Raw genomic sequence first — 24,058 nt, forward strand, 5'->3', positions numbered from 1 at the left:
AGACACATGTTAAGCCATTAGCATAAGAACTCAGGATCAGGCTGGCGAGATGCCTCAGCGGGTAAGAACACTGCCTGCTCATCTGAAGGTCCTGAGTTCAAATCCCAGCAACCACATGGTAGCTTACAACCACGAGTAATGAGATACAACGCCCTCTTCTGGTGCATCTGAAGTAAGCTACAGTGTACTTATGTATAATAAATAAATCTTTGGGCCAGAGCAAACAGGGACTGAGCGAGCGGGGTTGACCAGAGCAAGCAGAGGTCCTAAAAATTCAATTCCCAACAACCACATGAAGGCTCACAACCGTCTGTACAGCTACAATGTGTGTGCGTGTGTGTGTGTGTGTGTGTGTGTGTGTGTGTGTGTATATATATATATAATCTTTAAAAAAAAAAAAAGCTCCCTTATGGAAGTTTATACATCCACTATCCAAGGCTTCATGTCTTCAAATGTAAAAGGAGTTTACTTATCAAATACCTATGACATCAGCGGCTATCGAGTGGGTCCAGTGTTTAGGGGGACCTCTGAACCTGTTCTGCAGAAGCATTTCAGTCATTTCAGGGGATTCTTATCTGAGTTCTGGACATTGAACAGAGCTGAGGTAATAGTCTCACACTAGAACCCACAGAAGTTCTATGACAGTGTTACACATATCTATTTCTTAATTAAAAGCCAGATATATCAGTCATTGAGACAGGTGCACGGCAGAAAGCTAAACTCTTGAACTAAGGGAAGGAAACTTACAAAATACCAACTCAAAAGTTCCATGCCTATCTCAAAGCCTATCTCTGAGAAGAGTGTAAGAAATACCATGACTAAGCTGTGTCTCTTCCCTTCTTGTTTCAGTTCTTGCTGAAATCTATCCAGATGAGATGATGTGTGCTTCTACCAGAAGCAGCAGCAAAACTCAAGGGAAAGAAAACAAACAAACAAACAAACTAGAGCAGATGGGGCTCTGTGAGTTCCAGGCCAGTCAGGGCTACACAGGGAGACCAGTCTCAAGGTAAATAATAAAGTGGATAAATAAATATTGCAAAAATAATCAAATTGTAACCATCTTTATACCCATTCCCACCACAAAAGATTTATGAGAAGCACCGAATCTTGCTTATAACTTACCGTATGGTAGCCTCTAGGTAAAGGTGGCTTGCCCACAGGGTAAGGGTCCACTGTGTCGATAATTGTTTGTCTTTCACCTTTCTGGTTGATCTTTCTAAATCTTCTCCGTGACTGTCTGTGGGAGGCTTGACGTTGGAAATATTCTTCATTTTCATCCATATAGTCCACCTGAAATAAAACCCCCGAGATATCTCATTTCTCCAATCAGACCGTTCCACATTAACACCAGATTCGAAAATAAACTTACAAATGGTCTGCTTTCATTCATTCTGCAGCCGTGGCTAGACAAACGTTAAATGTGTCTGCACGTCTCTGGGGCTAACTGGCCCGCGGTGACGCTTAGGTGAAGAGGCATTCTCAGTTCCACTTGGGACAATCCGGGTTACCCTGGAAGTCTGCAGTTTCGGGGGAAGAGACTTTAAGCAGACTTTGTGCTGAATTACGAGTCAAAGAGGTCATGGGGTATGACCACACTTTATTAATACAGCCACTGCCTGTCATAACTTTAGCGTGTATGTGTGTGCGTACACACATACACACACACAAATCTGATGCATTTGAGAAATTCTGTAAAACCCCCTGGAGCCCTGAATGAATCAGACAGCACCGCCAGCAGGATGGCTCTAGGGGGCCAGGTTCCTCTTCTGGCTTACACAGCATGCCTTCAGTTTCTTTCTGCTTATGTAGTATTTATTGCAAAAAAAAAAAAAAAAAAAAAATTCCTCCTCCTAAACATCTAAAAGTTCTAGTGAGCACATGAACAGGGAACAAGGGAAGTGAGCCCAGTCCTCAGTATGGCCTTCAGAATTGCTCACACGGAGGCTGTGCTCACATTTCCTGTAATACTGTCAAAGTATGAACCCTCAGGAACTTCACAAAAAAAAAAAAAAAAAAAAAATCCCATGAAAACAGAATTAACAGGGGTAAAAAGATCTCAACTTAAAGTGTTGGAAAGTCCAATGATCTGCCCATGATTTTCTTTTCGTTGTTTTTTTGTTTTTGGTTTTTTTTTTTTTTTTTTTTTTTTTGAGACAGGGTTTCTCTGTGTAGCCCTGGCTGTCCTGGAACTCACTTTGTAGACCAGGCTAGCCTCAAACTCAAAAATCTACCTGACTCTGCCTCCAGAGTGCTGGGATTAAAGGCGTGCGCCACCATGCCCAGCTTGTCCATGATTTTCATAATCCTACATTTTACCACCGCTATCTTATTTTCTCATGTTATGAGATTTGTCCCCAATTTTTTTTTTACTATGTTCAGAGAGGAAGTTCTTACTGCTGACAAAATTCCTCTGCAGCATCTTGGGGAAAAACTGCAATTGCCTCTAAAAACTTGACCTGGAGTTACCTACCAAAATTTAACCAAATGTGATCAAGAGAGCTTCACTATCACCACGGCTGTGCCATCATTTACTTTATGAGATTTTCCTCCCTGAGCAAGAAGACAGATGAGGACACAGAGCAGTCCTGAAGGAGGCTGGTGAGGGCTGGCACTGTACCCACCCGCCTTTGCTTTGGTAACCTTAAACCAATGTCTAATACCCTCTCCTAGATTATTTTTATGCCGTAAGAAAGAAGCACCACAGACGGTTTTGCTTGAATTCTTTACTAAAATAATTATGTTGCTAACGTCTTTCTTACATTTCCATATGAAGCCTTATCGTCATGTATCCTAAATCACACGATTATGAGACAAAGGCGTCAGCAGGTCTCTAATGTCCTCTCACTTAAAGGAATTCACGAATGTGTTCAACACACAAGTCCCTCAGAGCTAAATTTCTACAGTTCCAGGGTGCCCCAAATTTCAGTTAAAAGACATAACAACTGATTGAATTATAAAGTTCAAACACCAAATACTATCCCTTTTCAACTTTCTATCTTCTACATTTGAGTATTATAAATAATTACAATATTACAATTACGAATTAAAATTCATAATTATTAAGTAAATCTGTTTAAAAAATACAATACTTTATGATGAACAAGTAGTTTGTGAAAAAGCTTTTACTTTTTACTTTTTTCTGAAAAATACTTGAGAAAAATAAAAAGTTCTCAAAGAGACATGCTTACCACAATCATTTCAGAAGGCTCTAAGACAATGCATTCACAGCCACGCCTAAAGCTTCCTGCAGAACGCTTGCCAAAACTAGAAAGAGGTAAAGAAGACAAGATTTAGGGATCAGGAAACATGAATTAGGAACTCTAGCTAACCTCCAACTATGGGAATTTTTTTCAGTTACAAAAACAACACATTAAAAGTGTCTTCAGTCATGATTATACAAAGAAATAACAACAAAATAACTTAAATTCCTAAGTTTCAATCATGTTTTTTCTGGAAAATTGTTTTCAAATTAATAATCTAAATAAGGAAGAATTAACACAAGCATGTTTTGTGATGGACGGTTTGAAAACATTCTCAATGAGGTGACGTTTTAGAATATTCCAATACAGATAGAAATGGCGCCATCATGAACTACAAAATGTTTATAAAATATAAGTTACAAGCACTCCCCTTTTCTAAGTTAACATGCTGAGACTTAATTTTCCCGATCAAGTTATTCTAAATGTTTTAAGAAAAAGATGCCAAGCTAGGAGAAGGGTTATGCACAGATGTGAGTGCAGATGTGTGCATGGATTCCCTCCCTGAGAGAGCCACCCTGGGGACTCAGAACTTACTCCTCGTCCCATCTCTGCCAACTCTCACTTTAATCCTGGAGAAGCCTGTTTTTCTTGTTTGTTTGTTTGTTTGTTTATTTTGTTTTGTTTTGTTCTGACATTTTCTTTACAAGCTAGAACCCAGGTGTGCCAAAGCAGTTCTGGCCTGCCTTCCCCATCTACGTACGAACTGCCTGTTTCTATCACTACTCCAAAAACCTCTCCTTTCTCTCTAAAAAGAAACAATTTTTAAAGCTTCAATGAAGATTGAATACATATATTTCACCATGCTACAAGTATATATTTTAGTAATATTTAGTTCGCTTAGTACATACAGTAACTGTAGACAAACAAGGTTCCAGTGTAATACCTCTGCGCATGTGTGTATGGTCTTACCTGTGCATCCTCCTACTACCCTTGGTCCTTTCCCCATCCCTCTGACCTGCTTCCTCTCATCTCCCGCCCGCTTTCTGTGTTTTGTACTTTTAATACAGAAGCTGCATCTGAGAGAAAATATGTGCCATTTGTCTTTCTGAGACTTGTTTAGTTGGCTTAACATGACAATCTCCAATTCTCCATTTTCATGCAATGATAAACCGCAATGAAAGCCCATACCCCACATATTACACTTTAAACATCTTTTAAGGAAAAAACACATTCCCAATAACAAATTTTAATTGAATGCCTTTCCCCACCATCAAGTTAAGCAGGCATTCTGGGCAACTTCGGAGGAGATTGTCCTTCCTTTTACAGGGCCCTTCTATCATGACACACAATGTTTCATGTAGTAGGAACCAAGCTATGAAAATCAAGAGGTCCCTCCGACCACTTCATCTGTCAATTTTATTCATTTACATGAGGGGTCACCAGTCAGAGTAGACTCATCAATTATGTTCTTCGGGGTTCAAAACTTGTTTTATGAAGATCAAACCCAGATTTATAGATAATACCATTGAAAAAGAATTTCTAAAACACTCACATACATTCAGACATATTCAAACATACATACTGTAGCGTGCCTTATAAAGCAGAAGACTTCTGCCGGTAAGGTAGAGAAATGACTTAGTAGTTAAAGCCCTTGCCATACAAGCAATAAGGCCGGAGTTGAGATCCCAGAATCCACTGCAAACATGCATGGCTGTGGAGGTAAAAGGGAGGTCAGAGGATCCCTGGAGCAAGCTGGCTGGTGAGACTAACCATAACGTGAGAGTTCTGGGACTGACAGAGAGACACAGTCATCAACCTCTGGACACCATGGTATTCAACAACTTGAAAAATAATTTTGACATATTAATAAAATATGTAACAGGCTTACCAATATCATCATTTTAATCCTATTACATGATTAGGTACAAATATATATTGTATATTTCAGGTTTGTTACTAAGTAACATAACATCAAAATCTAAAAATGAAGGCAGGGGGTGCTGTGTGGCTCAGTGTGGTATGTGCAATTAGCAAGAGCACCTCCCAGGTTCAACTGCCAACACCTAAAATAAATAAGAATGCCAGAGCACAGCTGGGAGACTCAGTTGTCATACTTCATTCCATCTCAGACCTGGGCAATTTTATAAGCACTACTGCTTCTTTTGAAAATGTGGAATGGCACAGTAAAGAAATCATACGTATTTGTAATGGATACAATGGTCCTACGATACCTGATAAAGGAAATCAAAACGTGCTGCCACGGGGCTGTTCACAAACTTCAGCAGGAAAGGTGAATCCCCACTTTCAACACTAGCAAACTCCACAGCGCTGCTGGTATGCACAGTTCCTGTACCAAGTCCCCACATCCTGTTACCATACAGCTAGGGCTTAGCTTCTAGAACTTCATGACTTTGAGTTGAATTAACATGCAAAGGTCACACTGTATAATATGTTCCCAGGAGAGTCTGGGATGTGGTAGCTGTAGGTGAACTGGTAAACTACAGCCACAAGACTCACATCCTGGAGACATCACCATGTTGTCAATTGGGAAAACAATTCTTCAGCACATGCATTTCTCAAATACGCTGAAGGAGAGAGGCAGCTCCCTTGGAATAAATCTAAGCAAGGCATCTGTCTTTATCAAACTGAACTGAGGAGAAGGGCCAGCTGCTTACATCCCAGCTGGAAGCATAAGGATCTGAACTAGGGTCTCTTGAGAGCACCTGTAAGACCATGAGGCGAGTACAGTGCTGTCCATAGCCCTGGTGCTAGGGAAGCGCCAGGACTCCACTATTTGTACAGCAGAGCTCAGTGCAATATAATTCACAATGGCCACATATGGAAACAACTCTATTAACCAAACAAACAGTATTATGTACACATAAAACAGACTTCAGAATGTTGGTGATAACAGTCTGGCTCCATAGCCCACCCAGGCTAGCTTCAAATCCATGCTTCGCCTGCATGGAGCCTCCCAAGCGCTGGGCGGACAATTGCGTGACACCATATACAGCTCACAATGGAGGACTATTCAGACATAAAAAGGACTCAAGAACTGACACATGATACAAATGGACGAAGCTTAAAAATATCACCCGGAGGGCAACAAGCCAGTCACAAAAACTCCACTTAGAGGAATTAGCTAGAATAGGCAACTTCACAGAGGAAGAAAGCGAGAGGCCGAGAGGCCGCTGAGGCTGGAGAGGAGACAGAAGGGCGAGCCCCACAGTTAGTTTCTGTTTCTTTTAGTGGCTTTAGGTTTCTTTACAAAAACTAAGAAGTAAGGGAAAGCAGGAAGTCAAAGCAAACAAGTAGATGGCAGAGTGCTTGCCTGCCACTTCACGCCTGGCCATGGTTAGAGCCTCCCCCCAGCCTCACCCACACCAAAGCCTTAAGTTGTTTGAGACTGGACCACCCCACTGAGAAACACTGCACCAACCTCTTCCCATTGGTCCTAGAAGGCTGAAGTGACAGTAGCTATGAACGTACGTGGGAAGACATGGGGAAGGCACACATGTAACAGACACTCAGTGCGTGTCCCCAGCAGTCAGTTATATCCTGTTTGCTTTAACTCAATATAACCACATTTTTCCTTTTGTCCGTGGACTATAATAAGGCTCTTCCATATTATTTCTTACATGAAAAGTGTTTTGCTGCCCACTCCTCTTCATGTGTTCACTGGACAGGTAACACAAATCAGTATTATCAACATAAGCCCTATAATTAACATTGGAATTTACAAAATCAAATTCACAAAATACAGCCATTATTTCTTCAGTAGTTTACAGTCCATGGAAGATGAGTATTCAAACAGCTGCAACCCAATGACAGCCCAGACTGGCCTTCAGGGAGAGGCAGCACTCAATGGCCAGGCACACTTGCCAGCTAGCCGAGAGGGAAAAGACAGCTCAGCATTTGTAATTCACAGAGCAATTCAAATTCAGCAAAATCACACAGTGCAGGAAGAGCCTTAGGTCAGATGAAAATACCCAGAGGTTTGAATGTCAGATCCATACAGACCAAGTGCCCTCTGACAGTGCCTGCCGGGAGTGCAACCTACAGAGAGGTTAACTGTTGCCGCTTTGAACTTTCAAAGATAGAGTGCTGTTTTGTTTACATTTGGATTAAAACACTTTAAAAGTCATCCCAGTCTTTACAGTAGTTTCAGTTTTTGTGGATACCTGTGTGTAAAACAAAAATCAATGTTTGTGTGTGCGTGCACATACACATACACTTGCCGACATGCCAGGTAAGTCTTGGCTATAACATTCAGAATCCTGGTCCTTTTCCATCCTAGACACTGGCTTTTGACAGGCAGCTATGAAACTGAAGAGGGGTGTGAGGGTGCAGCAAATGCGGTAAGAGTGTTCTTAAAGAACTTGTTCTCTATAAACACACTGCACAACTTTGATTTCAGCCCTTTAGCTTCAACGTAATTCCAGTACATTCTTACAATCTTTAATATTAAACAGCCAGCCGCAAAATGAAAGCTAAGTTACACAGGTCCACATTTGTCAACTGTTGGCTCTCTTACTTAGCCTTATGAAAATAACAGCATGTAAGATCTGTTGCCAGCCATCAGTTGAAAGACCAGCAGCACACAACACACAACATACAGCACACAACACACAGCACACAACACACAGCAACACAGCACACAGCACAGCTCACAACATACAGCACACACCACAGCATACAGCACACAGCACAACACACAACACAGCACACACCACACAGCACAGTACATAGCACAGCTCTTAACACACAGCAACACAACACACAGCAACACAATACATAGCACACAACACACACCATAGCATACAGCACAGCACATAGCACAACACACAACACAGCACACACCACACACCACACAGCACAACACATAGCACACACCTCAGCACACACCACAGTACAACAGTCCACAGTTTCATCCCACTTGAAGGTTTTGCACAGAACAATTTAAAAATTACGAATTACAAATTAACTCAGTTCTTCAAATCAAAATAAAGTAAGGAAAATGTTCTTAATAGGTGCAAATAGCATGACATTACATAATCCAAAATGCGCTATAACAGCCCGCTAGGTAGAGCTCATAACCAGAAAGCACAAATCTGCGAAAAGCACCTTACCTAGTTTGTGTAAACTCCCATAAGTAACTAATGGGTAGCAGAAGTTTGTAAGGCTGGTCGAGCCTAGGTTTCTGTCAGCACGTTTCCTCCCAATTTGATTCAAGAGCATGTTTTATTAGTGTGAGTGTCCTGGAAAAGGCAGCAGCTGGGCACAGAAGCCCCCTCTGCCAGTGTCCCTAACCTTGCCCTGTGTATGGGCCTCCACATTCTTGTGTGCGTCAGAACTGCTTGGCGGAATGCAAGTTCTCTACATCGGAATGTAAACTTACTCCTGTCAGGGAAGACAACCAGGAGATCAGAGCACAGCAGAGAAGCTGAGACACTGACAGGCGATCCAAATTTACCAAATCATCTAAAACGCCAAACTATCAGAGAGCCTATTTCTCATCTCGTCATTCCTAGAAAGTGATAGACACTGAATGTTAATCTCCTTATAAATAAATCTAATTAACTAAAATGTAAGTAACCAACTGATGCTCCTGAACCAAAATCAATGTATGTATCGATGACTTCAAAGAAAGAGTCACATCTCATTGTCTAGACAAAGTATGGTAGCAACTGTGGAAGCCTGGAATTTCATTCCCCAAGTCAAGAGAAAACAGCAAAGTACACTGAAAAACTTGCCATAAAAACACACTGAATCTTTTTAAATGTTTTACATTCACTCAAAAATTAGCAGGCACTAAATAAAATCATACCTCATGTAAATTACAAAATGTGTGTGTGTGTGTGTCTGTGTGTGTGTGTGTCTATGTCTGTGTGTGTGTGTGTCTGTATACACACTGTGTCAAGAGAGTGGACTAAGTGGCGACGATTCCCTAAGTATTTGGAAACTACACACATTTCACCGTCTCTAGACACCTTCCACAGCTACTTTAGAAATGTTCCACCATCAGCAAGCACTCAATGGCAGTTTGGAAGCCCAGCACTGAATCTTTACTTACAAATGTAGCAAGCACATACAAAAATAATAAGGAAGGGCTCTTCACTGTGCCCCCCTACTCTCCCACCCCCCTGTTCAGTTCCTCTACTTAAGAAGCATTAAGCATTTAATATTTGTAGTATGAACATTTTAATTTCTAAAAATCCAACCTGCACTGTCTTCAATGTCTTTGAAGCCCCAGTACAGCAACAGTGCTGCCACCGTCTACGGCTACGTCTCTGTAGCAGCAAGCGCTCCCATTTCCCTGTTAGCTGCTGGTGAGCCCATGCACTCCGGGCTTGTGGCTCTAGCAGAGCCAACATTCCTTCTGAGGCTCGCTTCCTGCTTCCATGACCCACCCACCTCTCTGGGCTGCATTATGTATTACGCATGTTGTATGGGCACTCTTTCCGCATACCAGTCTCATGACCTCAGCAGCTGCCTGACAGATACTCTTTATCAATTTGTATTAATTCATTATCTACTCTTGTAACTCAAGGACAAGTAGAAATCGGCAATGTCTGTCCTCCTGTGAGGCTTCAAGGTCAAATGTTCACAAGAGCTACAGCTGCAATCTTTGTTATTAACATGTATTAGAGCGGTGCGAAGAGCCGGTTGCTCTCCACCAAAAGAGTTGAATTGTATACTGGCCTGAGGGATTAGTGCGGTAAAGACTGGCGTATATTTACATCATCACAGATGGGCGAGGCTGGAGGAAGCTGTGTGACTCTCGCTTTCCCTCTTCCGGTGATAAAGTTGTTCTTACCTCAGATGTACCGGGCTACACAGAGCAAATTTTTCTCGTGCCACAACCCAAAGCAGCCTGGGACAGTGGTATGAGGGCTACGCTTTGGGAGTGTCTGTGCCCTCGCCACCGACCTGCTACAGACAGCTCAGCTAAATTGATCTGCTGCTATCCCTCTACAAAGCGGCACAAACACGACTCTGCTGACCACTGTGCTTTGGCACAGATGTCACCTGACTGGTTCTTCAAAAGTTATGGTCCAGGCCAGGCTCTCCCTTCAGCACAGGGACCCGTGCCATGACCAAAATGGTTCGTTAATTTTCACCATTTCACAGTGCAAAGCTGAGCATATTGAGTCAGAGACATCGGCTCGGTTCCAATATCTATCCACAAACAACCTAATTTTTATAACATTCGCAGAAGCAACAACAACAAAGATACATTAAGAACTATATAATAAGTTGGTGAGTGAGTAAGACTGATAAAATCAAACACCTCAGTCTTGAAGCACATTTACAAGGCTGGCTTCAAATCCCAGCCATCTATCGGATGCAGCACACTTCCTAAGGTAAAATGCTAGTGTGCCTTTGTGAGACAGGACCTAGCAAAACCTGTTTGAAACAAGGAAAAGAACACTTACACACACGTATACCTTACTACAAAGTTAGCAAGTAATAAAAGGCCAACTGGTTTAGCTCAGCTGAGGGAAATGAGGGCTTTTCTAATGAATCACACTGTGGTATGAGTAAAATGAGTGTTTCCTCCCTTTCTACAAAAATCAACACTGTTGACATTGTTTAATCTGTTTCAGAATTTCTCTTATGGACGGAAGTGGTAAAATCTTGTGATTTACTATTAAAAGGTTTATGATCAAGACTAATATGAGATAACATATGACCTAATAAGAGATACACATGACCTGTATGTGAAAGGAAATTTTCTGAAATAAAAAGGTACTCTATGCTCATGGAAAAAGCTGGTGTTTGACTTCAGTCCAAGCAACCCAGTCAGATCCTAACCGGCATTCTTAATACCAATAAGCTAATCTTAAATCTATAATGGAAGACAACTGCAAAACAATTCTAACAAAGAACAAAATTGATATTTATAACAAATGTACCATTAGGTCACACAAAGGCAGACAAACATACAGAGGGATAAATGGGGGTTTTTTGTTCTTTAGTTAAATATTTTATGTAAATGTTTAACAATTAATTCAGTGGGATTTTAAAAGCATGCGAAGGTAATTCAGTAAATTAAGAAATTCCTGTGGTGCAGGCGAGAGGGCAACTTGAGTTCTATGCTCAGAACCCACAGGGACTTTATGAATTTGTCCTCTGACATTGTTCACATGCACTCTAAATGGCATACACTCCTACACATACACATAGACCTGAAAGGATTGTAAAGATTCTTTTAAGGAATCTTCCTAAAACTACTGACTTCACATGCAAAAATAAAAAGCTTCAAACCACTCAGAAAAATTAACTCAAAACGTATCGTAGACATCAATGAAAAAACTGATAATACTAAATTTCTAGGGAAAAAAAGCCTAAGAAAACTTTTGTGGCACCAGTTTAAGATATCATTAAACAGGATACCCAAAGTAAAAAATACAAGTGAGAGTTTTTAAAATAAATTTTAATTAAAATTAAAAAAAAAAACCCTTCAGTTCAGGGCCAGCGATAAGGCCAGAGATAGAGGTAAAGGTGTTTACCACCAAAACTGAGAGCCTGAGTTCAATTCCTGAGTCCCACGTGGTTGAAGTTAAGAACTGATTCTCACAGGCTGTCCTTTAACTTCCCCAAGCCTTTGTTCATGCTCCTCCCCCTCCCCCTCTCACACTCACACTCACACACACTCACACTCACACACACACACACACAGGAACACAGGGTAAATACTATATTTTTAAAGATTTATTTATTGAATGTATGTGAGTACACTGTTGCTTTCTTCATGCACACAGGAAAAAAACATCGGATCCCATTACAGATAACTACCTGTAATGAATTGAACTCCGGTCCTCAGTTTTGGTGGTAAACACCTTTACCTTTACCTCTGTGTGAGCCACCACATGGTTGCTGGGAATTGAACTCAGGAACTCTGGAAGAGCAGTCAATGTTCTTAACTACTGAGCCATCTCCCCAGCCCAAATACTGTATTTTTAAAAGCCTTGTCTTTTATTTAAGAAAAACGCAGGCCAATGTTTGAGAAAACATTTTTCTAAAATATATTGAACAAAAGAATTGTATCCAGAATACACAAAATGTTTACAAGAGAAAATAAGTAGTCTAAGTACTGTGGATGCCAAGAAGTGCTTGCTGAAAGGAGCCTGATATAGCTGTCTCCTGAGGGGCTCTGCCAGAGCCTGACAAATACAGAGGCGGATGCTTGCAGCCAACTGTTGGACTGAGCACAGGGTCCCCAATGGAGAAGTTAGAGAAAGGACTGAAGGAGGTGAAGGAGTTGCAACCCCACAGGAAGAACAACCATATCAACCAGCCAGACCCCACAGAGCTCCCAGAGACTAAACCACCAACCAAGGAGTACACATGGAGGGACCCATAGCTCCAGCCGCATATGTAGCAGAGGATGGCCTTGTCAGGCATCAATGGGAGGAGGAGTATAGGGGGCCTACGGGGAGGAGGGGAACCATAAAGATAACATTTGAAATGTAAATTTTAAAATATCCAAAAAAAAAAAGTAGTCCAATCTTTTTTTTTTTTTTAAATAAGCAGAAGATCTGAACTAATTTCATCAAAGAAGGAACAGGAGTAGCCAATAGCATATGGGGGAAAAAGCTTAGACTGGTGTTATCACAGCTCACTAGTGGACCTCTCCTCTGGTGTGTGCAAGCCCTGTACAAGCCCAACTCAGAACAAAACCACCACTACAAAACAACAACAACAAAACAAACAAGCAAATCACACAGCTATTAGAATGGCTGGTATGAAAAGTCTGACAGTAGAGGACTGGGAAACAACATGAAGCAACCAGACAGCCATTAAGGATACGAACAGCTCCAGCCACAGGAGAACAGTGTGGTGATTCATGATATAGGTCAATAAACAACACATAGTACCCAAGAAGTAACAAAAGTACACTATCCATACATGAACATTCACAGGAGAGAAAGAGCAGAAGCAATCCAAACTATTATTTATAAATTAATATTTTGAGATCCATTCTACCTCATTTACAAGATTCAATGAGCTCCAGAAAATTTGGCATTTGTGTTGGCCCTGGCAATACGCTGCCGAGCCTGCTAAGATAGGCTGGGGGGGTAATTCTGCACTTAGGAGTTATGGTGGATAGGAAGGCATGAGTTTAAAGCTGTCAGAGTCTGTCCTGTTACCTTCAGACATAACTCTATCCATTCCCCTTTCTCCATTTGTTGTTTCTCTGTTTACCTAACCCTCCCTCTACCCATCTCAAGGTGAACAAGTTACCAAGTTGCCCTATTCCTGCCCTCGGTTTTCATGTTTGTCAACACCTGGGACTCAATACACCTAAAATAACCTGTGTTCATTTCACCCACCTCTCCTTGATGTCTTGTTAGAGCTGTTGAAGGCACCATTCCTCTAAGGACAAGTTAATCGTGTCAGATCCATCTCTTAACTCATGCCCTGTAATTCTGAATGCTGTCCAATGCGATTACTTGGCATCCTAAGTTACTCTGCTGCATGGCCAATCAGCCTCTACCCTGACAGAAATGCCAGTGGAACCATCACTACAGCATACCCTGTGTAGGGGTGCTATCTGGCACCAACCATATGCAGCCTCCCGGATACCCTCTCATTCCAGGGACGTAACGGCCCTCAGGCAGTCTTCAAAAGATAAAACTCAAGCTTACTGGTTCTGAGTGGTAAGCTCTTCTCTACAGTGTTTCAAGACTATAGTTACTTCATATTGACAGGTAATCAATGAAAAATCTGCTATAACCACAAGGAAGGATGCTTTCACACACATAGTAACTTACATGAACTAAGGACTGGCTATGAAACCTGAAATACCTTCTTCACAATAACTCTTAAGGCAGAGACTCCAAAACTTAGATAAAAGTTCACAATTAAGTGACTTGCAGTAAAGAAAAATGAAAATGAGATTCTGAACTCTGTGTGTGTATGTGTGTATACGTATGTGTGTGTGTGTGTGTGTGTGTGTATATATATATACATATAAAACTCTGCAAGAAAACACATGTACAACTTTCACATGTCCCTTTTCACATTCACCTCTGACATAAATAGTTAACTTACAGTAATAAATGGAAGAATCTTAATCTTGTGTTTAACTATATGTAAATGAAATTAATTTTAATACATTTTATCTGTATCATAAGTTCATCTTTATGGGCCATAAACTGTACAGTACAACAAAGGAAAGTGTTCTTACGGAGTTTGACCAATGCTCTAATTTTAAAATTAGCTCAAACATTTGTGAAAGTGCACCAACACTGGGCCAGTGCAGTGCCACCGGCCTGGCTTCCCAGCACTCTGGAGGCAGAAACACAGGCAGGGGGAACTCTGAATTCCAGGCCAGGCCAGTCTACATGCCAAGTTCCAGGCTAGCCAGAGGTATATCATGAAACCCTATCTCAAAATGCACAAATAAATGAACGCATGAGTAAATAAATGCTATGAATGTATAATGAAATTATACATTAATAAACAGCAGTTTATAGCTATAAAAACATAAATAAGTTGAGGGATAAAATGTATCCCAAAATATTTAACTCAAAGACTTAACATAAAAGCTGTGATGGCTATTCATGGTTGTCAAGTTGACTACATCTGGAATTAATTAAAAGTCCAAGTGGCTTGGCATACCTGTGAGGGAGTTTTTTCTTAATTAAATCATTTGAAGTAGGAAGACTCACTTTAAGTCCAGCTCTTTTGAAACAGAAAGACACACATTTAATCTGGGCCACGCCTTCTGGTGGCAGCCTATAGAAAAGGCTATATAAATGAAGAAGGTAGCTCTCTCTGCCTGCTTGCCTTCACTCTTGCTGGCAAGTCCATTCCTTCCATGCTATTAGACCCAACTTCTTCAGGATTGCAGCATATACTGACGAGAAGCTGGGACATCTAGCTTCACAGACTAAAGAACTACTTGATTCTTGGACTTTGCACTGTTAAACAGCCATTGTTGGACTAGCTGGATCACAACCTATATAAGCCACTCTAATAAATCTCATAGACGTGAATATAGATAAATATGTAGACATAACGATATATTCTATTAGTTCTGTTCCTCTAGAGAACCCTTACTAATACAAAAGTCTAATTTTAAAGAGGATTTTATGAACACCAAGTAGCATTTCTGCTGTTTTACATTTAATTGCAGAAAAGATAAATCCTATAACGTCATAAATATGTTAGTAAAATAAAAAAAAAAAAAACAGCTAAGGAAATAGTATTAATCCTGTGTGTGCAATTTTAATTGATAAATAAGAACATTAAGAATCTGCATGCACTTATATATCTAAGCCATGGCTTCATTTTACTTATTACAACTAGTGCTTTCAAACAATTTATGGTACGTTAGAAAATTGAGAGGGGCATATATTATAGTTACTTTCAACTGTCGAGTGTAATTCTACACACACAGTACACACATACACATTGCAATTCAAAGAAAGAAAGAAAGAAAGAAAGAAAGAAAGAAAGAAAGAAAGAAAGAAAGAAAGAAAGAAAGACATTGCCCTAGTACTACAACTAACCGAAATTTTTTATTTTAGCAAAGATATTCCAATTTAGCAAAATCCTTAACTCACACTATGTCCTATTAGGATGCCCAAGTGCAACATATTTGTTTCCTTAAAAACAAAATTAGTTTCTACATACATATTTTAAGACACACATTGAACTCACACAGGTCACAAAGTACCAGAGCATTCCTCTATCATATTTCTGAATGTAACTGACACAACGTAGAGTTGTGAATCCCTTTGCAAGTAGTAGCAGACACCCAATTCAAACATTTAAGAGAGAAAAATCAATACTGTGCTTCACTGATATAGGTCAGATCTTAAGACCTTCATAAGTACGATAATACTTTTCTGTAAAAGAAACACAACCGTGACAAAATGAACCATCACACATTTACACCCAGGATGGAGAGGACAATTCTCTGACCCTCAAGCATGTGGTAACAATTGGTACACCATCAAACACACACACAAACCTAAGATCCTGTTGTTTAAGGCCACTTACTTGACACTACCAATGTCAGGATCCCAAGTACCACAAAAGACTGTATTTATATGTATAGCACATCTGTGTGCTGTAGTTATAGCAACCCAATTCCCAGCCTGAGCCAGCAACTGAGCTCCCTCCCTAGAGAACAGCTTTGCTCTGCGCCTCAGATACCACCTCAGAATACAACTTAAGAGGAGAAAGAACAATCCAAATGATATGAAATGTTTCTGAATGCTTTAGGACTTTTCTTAATACTAAAGCAAAAAAATTACACTAATATCCAAAGGGGTTGTTTTAATATATGTACTAGTGTCTCTACCAATGTATTTTACCTAATATGTTTAATGTCAAAATGAATTTTATTTTTAGGTTAAAATTGGACATACCACATGTGCAATTAAGTTAACTGTTCTCAAACCACATTCACATTTGTTTCATTGGTTTCTTTGTCTTATTTGGGACTCTCCCAGCATGTCCTTGAAACCTTTAATATATACCTTTACCACGTCCCTGCTATGGGAATACCAAGAGTTGTTGAACTTTAGGCAGGACACATAGGAATCACAGATGATGCAAGACCCATGACAATGTGCTAAGCTGATGAGAAGCATGAACATGGGCTGAGTGCAAGACTGATCTATCTGGTAGAGAAGTCAACGCACAAAAATAGAGAAACTCTAACAGGTACGCAGGAGACAAGTTCACCTACGGGATTACCCAGGCCTCACTGAAAACTAGCCAACTACATATCCCAGAATCTCCGGTGACCTGAAGGGCCAAACAGCTATACTGTGTGTATTTAAGGCATCTGGCTTGGGCATCATCTTGGGGAAGTTGAATTTCAGCACACAGCAAACACAAACTATTCCTGTGACCTCCACAGGGCCCTCTCTTCCATTTTGCTACTTCATTCTGTTTTGTTGCAAACTTGTACTTATTATTCCTATGTGCATTAGTGAGGACTGAATGCCAGCTAGAGGGCTTGGGCAGCTCCAGCAGCTGAGCTCGCTCATCAGCACGACCTTGTCATCTTGCTGCGCTTCTCCATGTAACCCTGACATTGAAGAAAACCTTAAGTCATTGAAATGCACTCCACCCCCAAGGGAATGTTACCATGATGGTGTTGCAAATATGTTTAACTTGTAGGGAGAGGACAGAAAGGTTTAAAGACACAATTCTGAGTCTCAACACCTATATTTTTAAGTGACTGGTAGACTTTGGGCACCACTCCTTTTCAGGACTTCCAAAATAGTGAACTCCCTGGGAAACACTTTCAAAAGCATGTACGCATGCTGGAATGAACACACATATAATCATGGATTTTTGCCAGCTCAATATTCTCTCTTCGTGTCCACCCCTTTTATGTGCCCCTCTTCTGGACCATTTCCAACAACAGGTTTCCTGCTCTTCTTCACAGGGACAGTGTATTTTGTGGGGGATGGAGGGGGAATTTTCCCTTCCATGTTTGTGGTCCACACAGACCCCAGCAAAGGGAGTCAGAACCCCCCATAATTGGAGTTATGGACATCTATGAGCCACTGTGTGGGTGCTAGGAATCAAACCCTTAACCTCTGAGCCATCTTTCCAGACACCCCATGACATCTCTTGATGAGACATGTTCTCTTTCACCAGTTCAGTTCTCATAATGAGCAAGAACAGCCCACTGGTACCTTCCTTCCCAGGTCTGCCTCTTGCCATCCCTAAGTCAGTCCAAAAGCCCCAGCTCTACTCCCATGTCACCGAATCTCCCTGCAACACTGAACCAAACTTTTCTTTCCGGATTTTTTTTTTTTTAATTATTGGCTCTGATGGTATGACAATAGGACCTTTGTGCAGTTATGCCCCTCACTTTAAGCAATCCCAAAAGGATGTGCTCACTCAGCAGTGCTCCTAAGAAAAAGGAAATGCAGAGGGCAGGTGAGAGGAGTCGGGCAGAGGTCAGGATAACACTAGGAGTGAGCCTGGGCATCCTTGTGGGGTCTTCTGGTTCAGAGATATGAAACTGTTGACGCACTACTCTTTAGAGTGATTAGCATTTTGCCCATGGGGGTGGGGGGGGGTTGCTTGTTGAATTGGTTAGTTGATTTCGGTGTTCGTTAGTTTTTTTGTTTTTTGGTTTTTTGGGGTTTTTTTGTTTTTTGAGAGCAATACATGCAGTGCTCACTCTTGGTAACTATCTGCTAAAGCTAATACTCCACCCATGAAGTCTAATGCAATACAGTCTGGTCAGATTTTAAAACCTACCACTGGGTTAGGAATATGATAACAGCTCTGACCCAGGGAGCAGACTGACACACAAACTCACGCAAAGAAAGTTTTTTTTATGTATGTATATGTATACTTTAATTTCTATCACAGACTCACTTATACACATGTTCTTATGAATGTAGATATAGATCAAATTGAACATTTTAAATTTAAAAAAGAAACTCCTCTGACCCCATGCCTTGCTGACTATTGTCAAAAACTGCTGAACTACAAGCTGGAATCCCTTGCTCTGGCAAAAATATGTGACAATGAACTATGTGACACCATGCCTGAAACCAGTGGCTCTCCACAGCCTGCCAGATGCAGCCAACAGTGGAGGCTGCCAATTCCAGGCAAAGATTTAAGTGTCAGAGCTGGGGAGACAGCTCAGTTGGTAAAGCATTTGCCAGGTCAGCATGGGGACTTGTAACGGCACTATTCTCATAAGAAGACAGATGCAGCAGATTCCGTAACTTCAGTGCTGGGTTGGGGCAGACAAGAGGACTGAAGCATACAAGCCAGCCAGCATCGGCAGAGACATCCAACAATCAGCCCCTGGATCCCACATGCATGTGGGCATGCGCAGTCACACAACCACGCTACACCAAAAGAAAAGGCCCATTTATTAAGCAGTGCATCAACAAGTAGCTGCACTTGCTGCTGTTGTCATTGTCATCGCCATCATCATCATCATTTCTTGAAACAGGGTCTCCCTCTGGAGCTCTGGCTATCCTGGAACTCAGCATGTAGACTAAAATGACCTTGAACTCACCAAGATCCTCCTACCTGTGCCTCCCAGGTGCTAGAATTAAAGGCGTGCACAACCACCTCTCCTGGAGTGCTGTTTCACTTAATCTTTAGGTCAATGATACTTGTCATGAGGAGAAAAGTTACATACGGCCATGTTTCTTTCTGAAACTCGATGAAGACAGATTTAGGATGGTCTGGAGTTGTTACTGTGGGCCTCATTTCTTCTGAAGAACCAGATTTACCTATCCATGCTTTGCCAGTTCCTGGGAGTAAACCTTCCCTGAACACACAAATGACTTTCCAAACCATAGTCCCCACTTCTCTTTATACCTATATACCTTTTGGACAACACTTAATATCCAATAAAGCCACCTGTCTGCAACATTATATGCTATTGAATTGTTTAAAATATCATATTAATTAATTTATAAGACTAATAAGGTAATTAATAAGATATTACATGATTTTTTAACAAATTTGTACTTTTAAAAATGCAGCTAATCCTATAGCTCTTTATGCAAAACGTGAAACATTTAAGTGTGTCTTCAATCTCCATCTCATAAGCACGGAAGGAGGCATCCGCTGTTTTACCCTCTTTCACTAACATTAGCACGTTCTCAGAGCAATCCACTGATTACCAGGTAGTTCCGGCACGCTGAAGAGTGCCTGCGATTTTTCAGCTCAAGCAGTGCGCTGTCTGTCACATGAAATATAATGAGAACAGTGCTGCAGCCTCTCAGGACTGACGAGTTAAATGTCTTGTTTCTCCACTTATCCTCATTATAGCTGTCGGCTCCAATATAAAATGTGATTATTAAGAGGACTATACCACAATTTTAATTTTTAAAGATTGTAGATGTTTGATATCGGTGAAGAAGAGCCCTAATTATAAACGGACACAATCGACATGGCACAAATAAACACTGCACACGCCTTCCAACCTCCCGCTAACGCTGCCTGAGAGACCTCACTGATGTCTCAAGTAAGTTCTGGGGTCTGCGAACGTGACCTCCCAGTCATGCCTCCACGAGCAAAGGTCCTGCCACCTCTTCACACGCATACTCTTCTCCTCCTTTACCCAGAGGAACGCCATTCTTTGCCTTTCACTGAGGCTACTGGCAATGCACGATACCCCTCCTTCAATCCCCCTCGTGTACCATCACTCGTGTGCTTTGCTCTGCCCAGATCTCCTTTCCAAACACTGGCCAGCCATGTAAATTATAAATCCACCTCCAATAAGAGCTGCCCTTGATTAGGCCACAGGCATTAACAAACCCTGTATTTGAAGGGCTCTGCCTTCTGAGTCTCTCCACTGGTTTCCACTGTACTGCCTACCTGCTCCCTGACACGAGGCAGCTTTTTCCATGCTTCATACACAATTCCCTCACCTTCCCACACATGCACTCCGTCACATGACAGGCTTCCCTGATATACTCCAGGACTGGTCATGAGATCACTCTGCGGCACACAATGCACCTTTTTATTCAAGTTTGAAAAAAACAAAAACAAAAGCAAAAACATGGAGACATGATTAAGATTCTGAGCTCCACTAAACATGGTCAAAAATAAAATGGAAGAAGTCACACACACAAAAGAGGCCCACAATCTTCACTGATAATATGGTGCCCATTATAGCAGACTTAGGGCACTTAGAGAGATTAAGTTAGCAAATGAGATGCTACACCTCATACACGGGGAGTCTAATCCCTAGCCTTCATTACAATCCTGTGCTAAGGCTAACGGCTCCTGGGCTAATGGGCTTCTTCCTTCAGCTTACAACCTCTACCCTGACCACAGCACAAACAGGAAAGGAAGTTTCTGTATACCGATTGCTCTGCATTATGGAGAATATGACTTTAAAAGATGTGTGAGTGAGGAGATCTGACTGAAATTAAGTTCATAAAAACTGGGCTGCTATTAGCATCTCCTCCACACTGAACCTCTAGAGAGTGCTTTCTAGAGAGAGAACTACCCATGAATCTCTACGGCAGCCTTTATTACAGCTCCAATACACTGACTCTTTCCTATTAAAACCACCTCAGGACTATTCCTAAGGCAACATCACCCAAGGAAACAAACAACTGGGGCAGAGCAAATGCCACCAGGTGCAACATGAAGAAACGAGCTATATATAGCTCTGGCCTGTCACTCAGTCTGAAGACGGCCTCTTCATCCCATGAAAACCCTGACTCACAGGCATTTGACATGCAGCCAGAGAGAGAGTAACTTATGTCATCCTTTAGAATACTCTGAGTCCAATGTGCTCACGGAACAGGTCTGAACTGCAAGTCCTCGTTCCTGCAGAGCTTTCTGAACACTGGGTTCCTTCCAGGAGCTGGAACAAGCTGTCACTTGACTGATGGTGGCTGGTAAGATGCCATCACAGGCTCCCCCCTGCTCCAGAGCTTCATCTACAAGCTTCATTTGTGCAGCAAATATCTCACCAAGGTGATGACAATGTTGAAGGCTCTATTGGTATCTTTCAACATGCATGAATTCCAAATCACACTCATTATAGTGGGATTTGTGTTAAAAAATTAAAAATTTACAATTACTGAACTAAACTGTGGACAGTTACAGACACTGAAAGATATTAAGAGCAACTCTTTATAAAGATGTTTTAATGTTATGAAGCAATATTCACATACATACACACATATATAATATAATGTAAACAGAATGGAAAGTTATATGTAATACTCATGTGGAACACTCATGCATACATAATCTCTGCATACAATGAAGTTCAGAATGAAAAGTATCAGCATAGTAAAGAACGACCATGTTGGAACTGACTCCTTTTCTTTTGAAAATGTATAAAGTTTGTTTGTAATTTCTTTTTACACCAAAATCACATAATTTTTACAAATATCCTCCAGCTCAACCTGGGTTTTCCTGTACACGTTTAGAAACGTAAGTCAGACAGGCACCCTGAGGGGTGAAATGCCCTGTCATGTATTTGAAAAACAGGACTACTAACTGCCTGTCTTTCCTCTGGGAAAGAACTCAGAGGATTACTCCTAGAGCCCACAAGCTTTCTAGGCTGACTTCTAGGAGGTATAAATCCCTACACAACCCAAGCACCCTTGCCAATGCAACGCTATGTGAAGGAGGACAGTGAGAGCCAATGGCTCAACATAGCAAAGTGTTTCCAATGGTTCCTGGTGAATTGCGTACAGTACAAAAGTTCTAGTTGGTTGTTTGTCTGAATCATTTTATTGCCATAAAATTACTATTACAACCAGTGCTATGACGGCAGGCACTGCCACTCCCATAAGAGCAGTGAGCAAACAGGCTTCCCGCCCCCACTGGATCATTTTCTCAAAAGACTAAAGCTTGCCAGTCTGACCCTGGGAAGCAGAAACCAAAGAGGCATGCAAACCTCCCAAGGCACACTCCACCCCTTCCTGTCACCTCACCCAGGCCAGCCTTAGTCTACAGTGTAAAAACCACCTCTCTCCATGGCTTACTAGGTCTGACTTTTTATGGGGGGAAAAAAAAGTTCATATCTGTGAAATAAAATTTTGAAAACTCCTGAATTATTTGTGTGAATGTGCGTGCCTGTCCGCGTGTGAGTGTGGGGAGCAGAGGAAGCTTTGAGTGGGTGTGTAAGGAGTGGACAATTTCCTGAAAGGGTGTGTAATTGACAAAAGCCAACGCCTCAGACTAGTGGGATTGGCAAAGTCTTCTGATAACAAGCAAAAGTGTTTATAAACAGCTGACCAGTGTGTGCAAAAACTAGCAACCGTGGCTTGCTTCTTCCAGAAGACTACAAACCTGAGGCTGCTCCCCTACAGAGACTTCTTTCCAAAGGGAGCTAATGATTCCTTCCTGGGCTGTACATAACACACACACTAAGCTCTCCAGGTTGTGGTTGATGTCTGTATGTCTGGGCTTTGGCATACAAGACACAGTGTGCATGTATGTGCACATGAGGACAGGTGCCCATGAATACCAAAAGAGGAGTTTGAATGCCTCTAGGGGTGGAGCTAGAGTTGCAGGTGAGACACTTAACATGGGTGCTAGAACTTAGACCTGGGTCCTCTGAAAGAGCAGCAAGCACTCTCTCCAGCCTCTAAAATAAATTCTTAACATTACCCTAAACCTATCAAAGTGGCCTAACCAGAATATAGTTGATATTTTTGCAGAAAGCTAGGTGACAGAAAGATGACATTGTATTTTAATCAATTTAACTATTAGTAACATAAAATACCTGTTTTTAAACCAAATAAAAGGCTAGTTGTGACAAACTCAGGAAGAAGGGAACGTTTCTCCTGAAGCTCAGTAGTTAACCTTATTAACACAAGTCGGGCATGTTTTGGGAGAGGAGCCTTTCTGGTTATAACCAATTGGACCAGAGATGCACATGCGGCCCAGCTGAGCCAATCAGATCACATCCTGAAATATCCAAGGAAAATAGTCAAACAGCATAAGTCTTAGCGACACAAAGTCATAAATCAACAGTCAGCGCACACACGCCAAAGTCACGGGGAGAGGAAGCACAAAGCCAATCCACACAGATGTAAAACCGAGAGGCCATATGGCCCTTAGAGGCAGTAAAGTCAGAGACAGTTCTTGGCTTCACTTCTAGTCCCTTGCCGTCTCAATGAGCATCCTTACTGTCTTCAGATGTTTATCACGGCTTCCCATAGGTTAGTTCTTCTTTATCAAAGTTCACCTGAAACTAATGCTATGTGCTATGATCAAAAATGTCCCAAGACAGCTAACATAGTCATTTAACAATTTTTCATGTTTCTGTTTTCACTCATCTCTTGCTAAGAAAATAAGAACAGTTTTTATGACATAAAAACAAGCATTTAAAAAAAAAAAAGCCATATGTGTAACAGGCCAAAGTACTGCCT

The 24,058-nt window shown here is 41.3% G+C and overlaps 1 protein-coding gene across 4 annotated transcripts in view; it reads right to left on the reverse strand.

Moving 5' to 3' along the window:
• The window catches only part of Rapgef2 (Rap guanine nucleotide exchange factor (GEF) 2), a 224,035-nt gene that overhangs the window by 109,275 nt on the left and 90,702 nt on the right, over positions 1–24,058 (reverse strand). For 3 of the 4 annotated variants that reach the window (XM_006502250.4, XM_011240277.3, XM_011240276.3), the window contains exons 5-6: positions 3,189–3,264; positions 1,123–1,290 (exon numbers count right to left, since the gene is read on the reverse strand). In XM_006502250.4, the coding sequence (XP_006502313.1) occupies positions 1,123–1,290; positions 3,189–3,264 (244 nt within the window). Of the gene's footprint in view, positions 1–1,122; positions 1,291–3,188; positions 3,265–9,421; positions 23,941–24,058 lie in introns of those variants that run through there. The other variant, XM_006502252.4, reaches the window with a different exon arrangement.

The sequence above is a fragment of the Mus musculus genome, chromosome 3 (assembly GCF_000001635.26).
Source record: "Mus musculus strain C57BL/6J chromosome 3, GRCm38.p6 C57BL/6J".
NCBI classification, from domain to species: domain Eukaryota; kingdom Metazoa; phylum Chordata; class Mammalia; order Rodentia; family Muridae; genus Mus; species Mus musculus.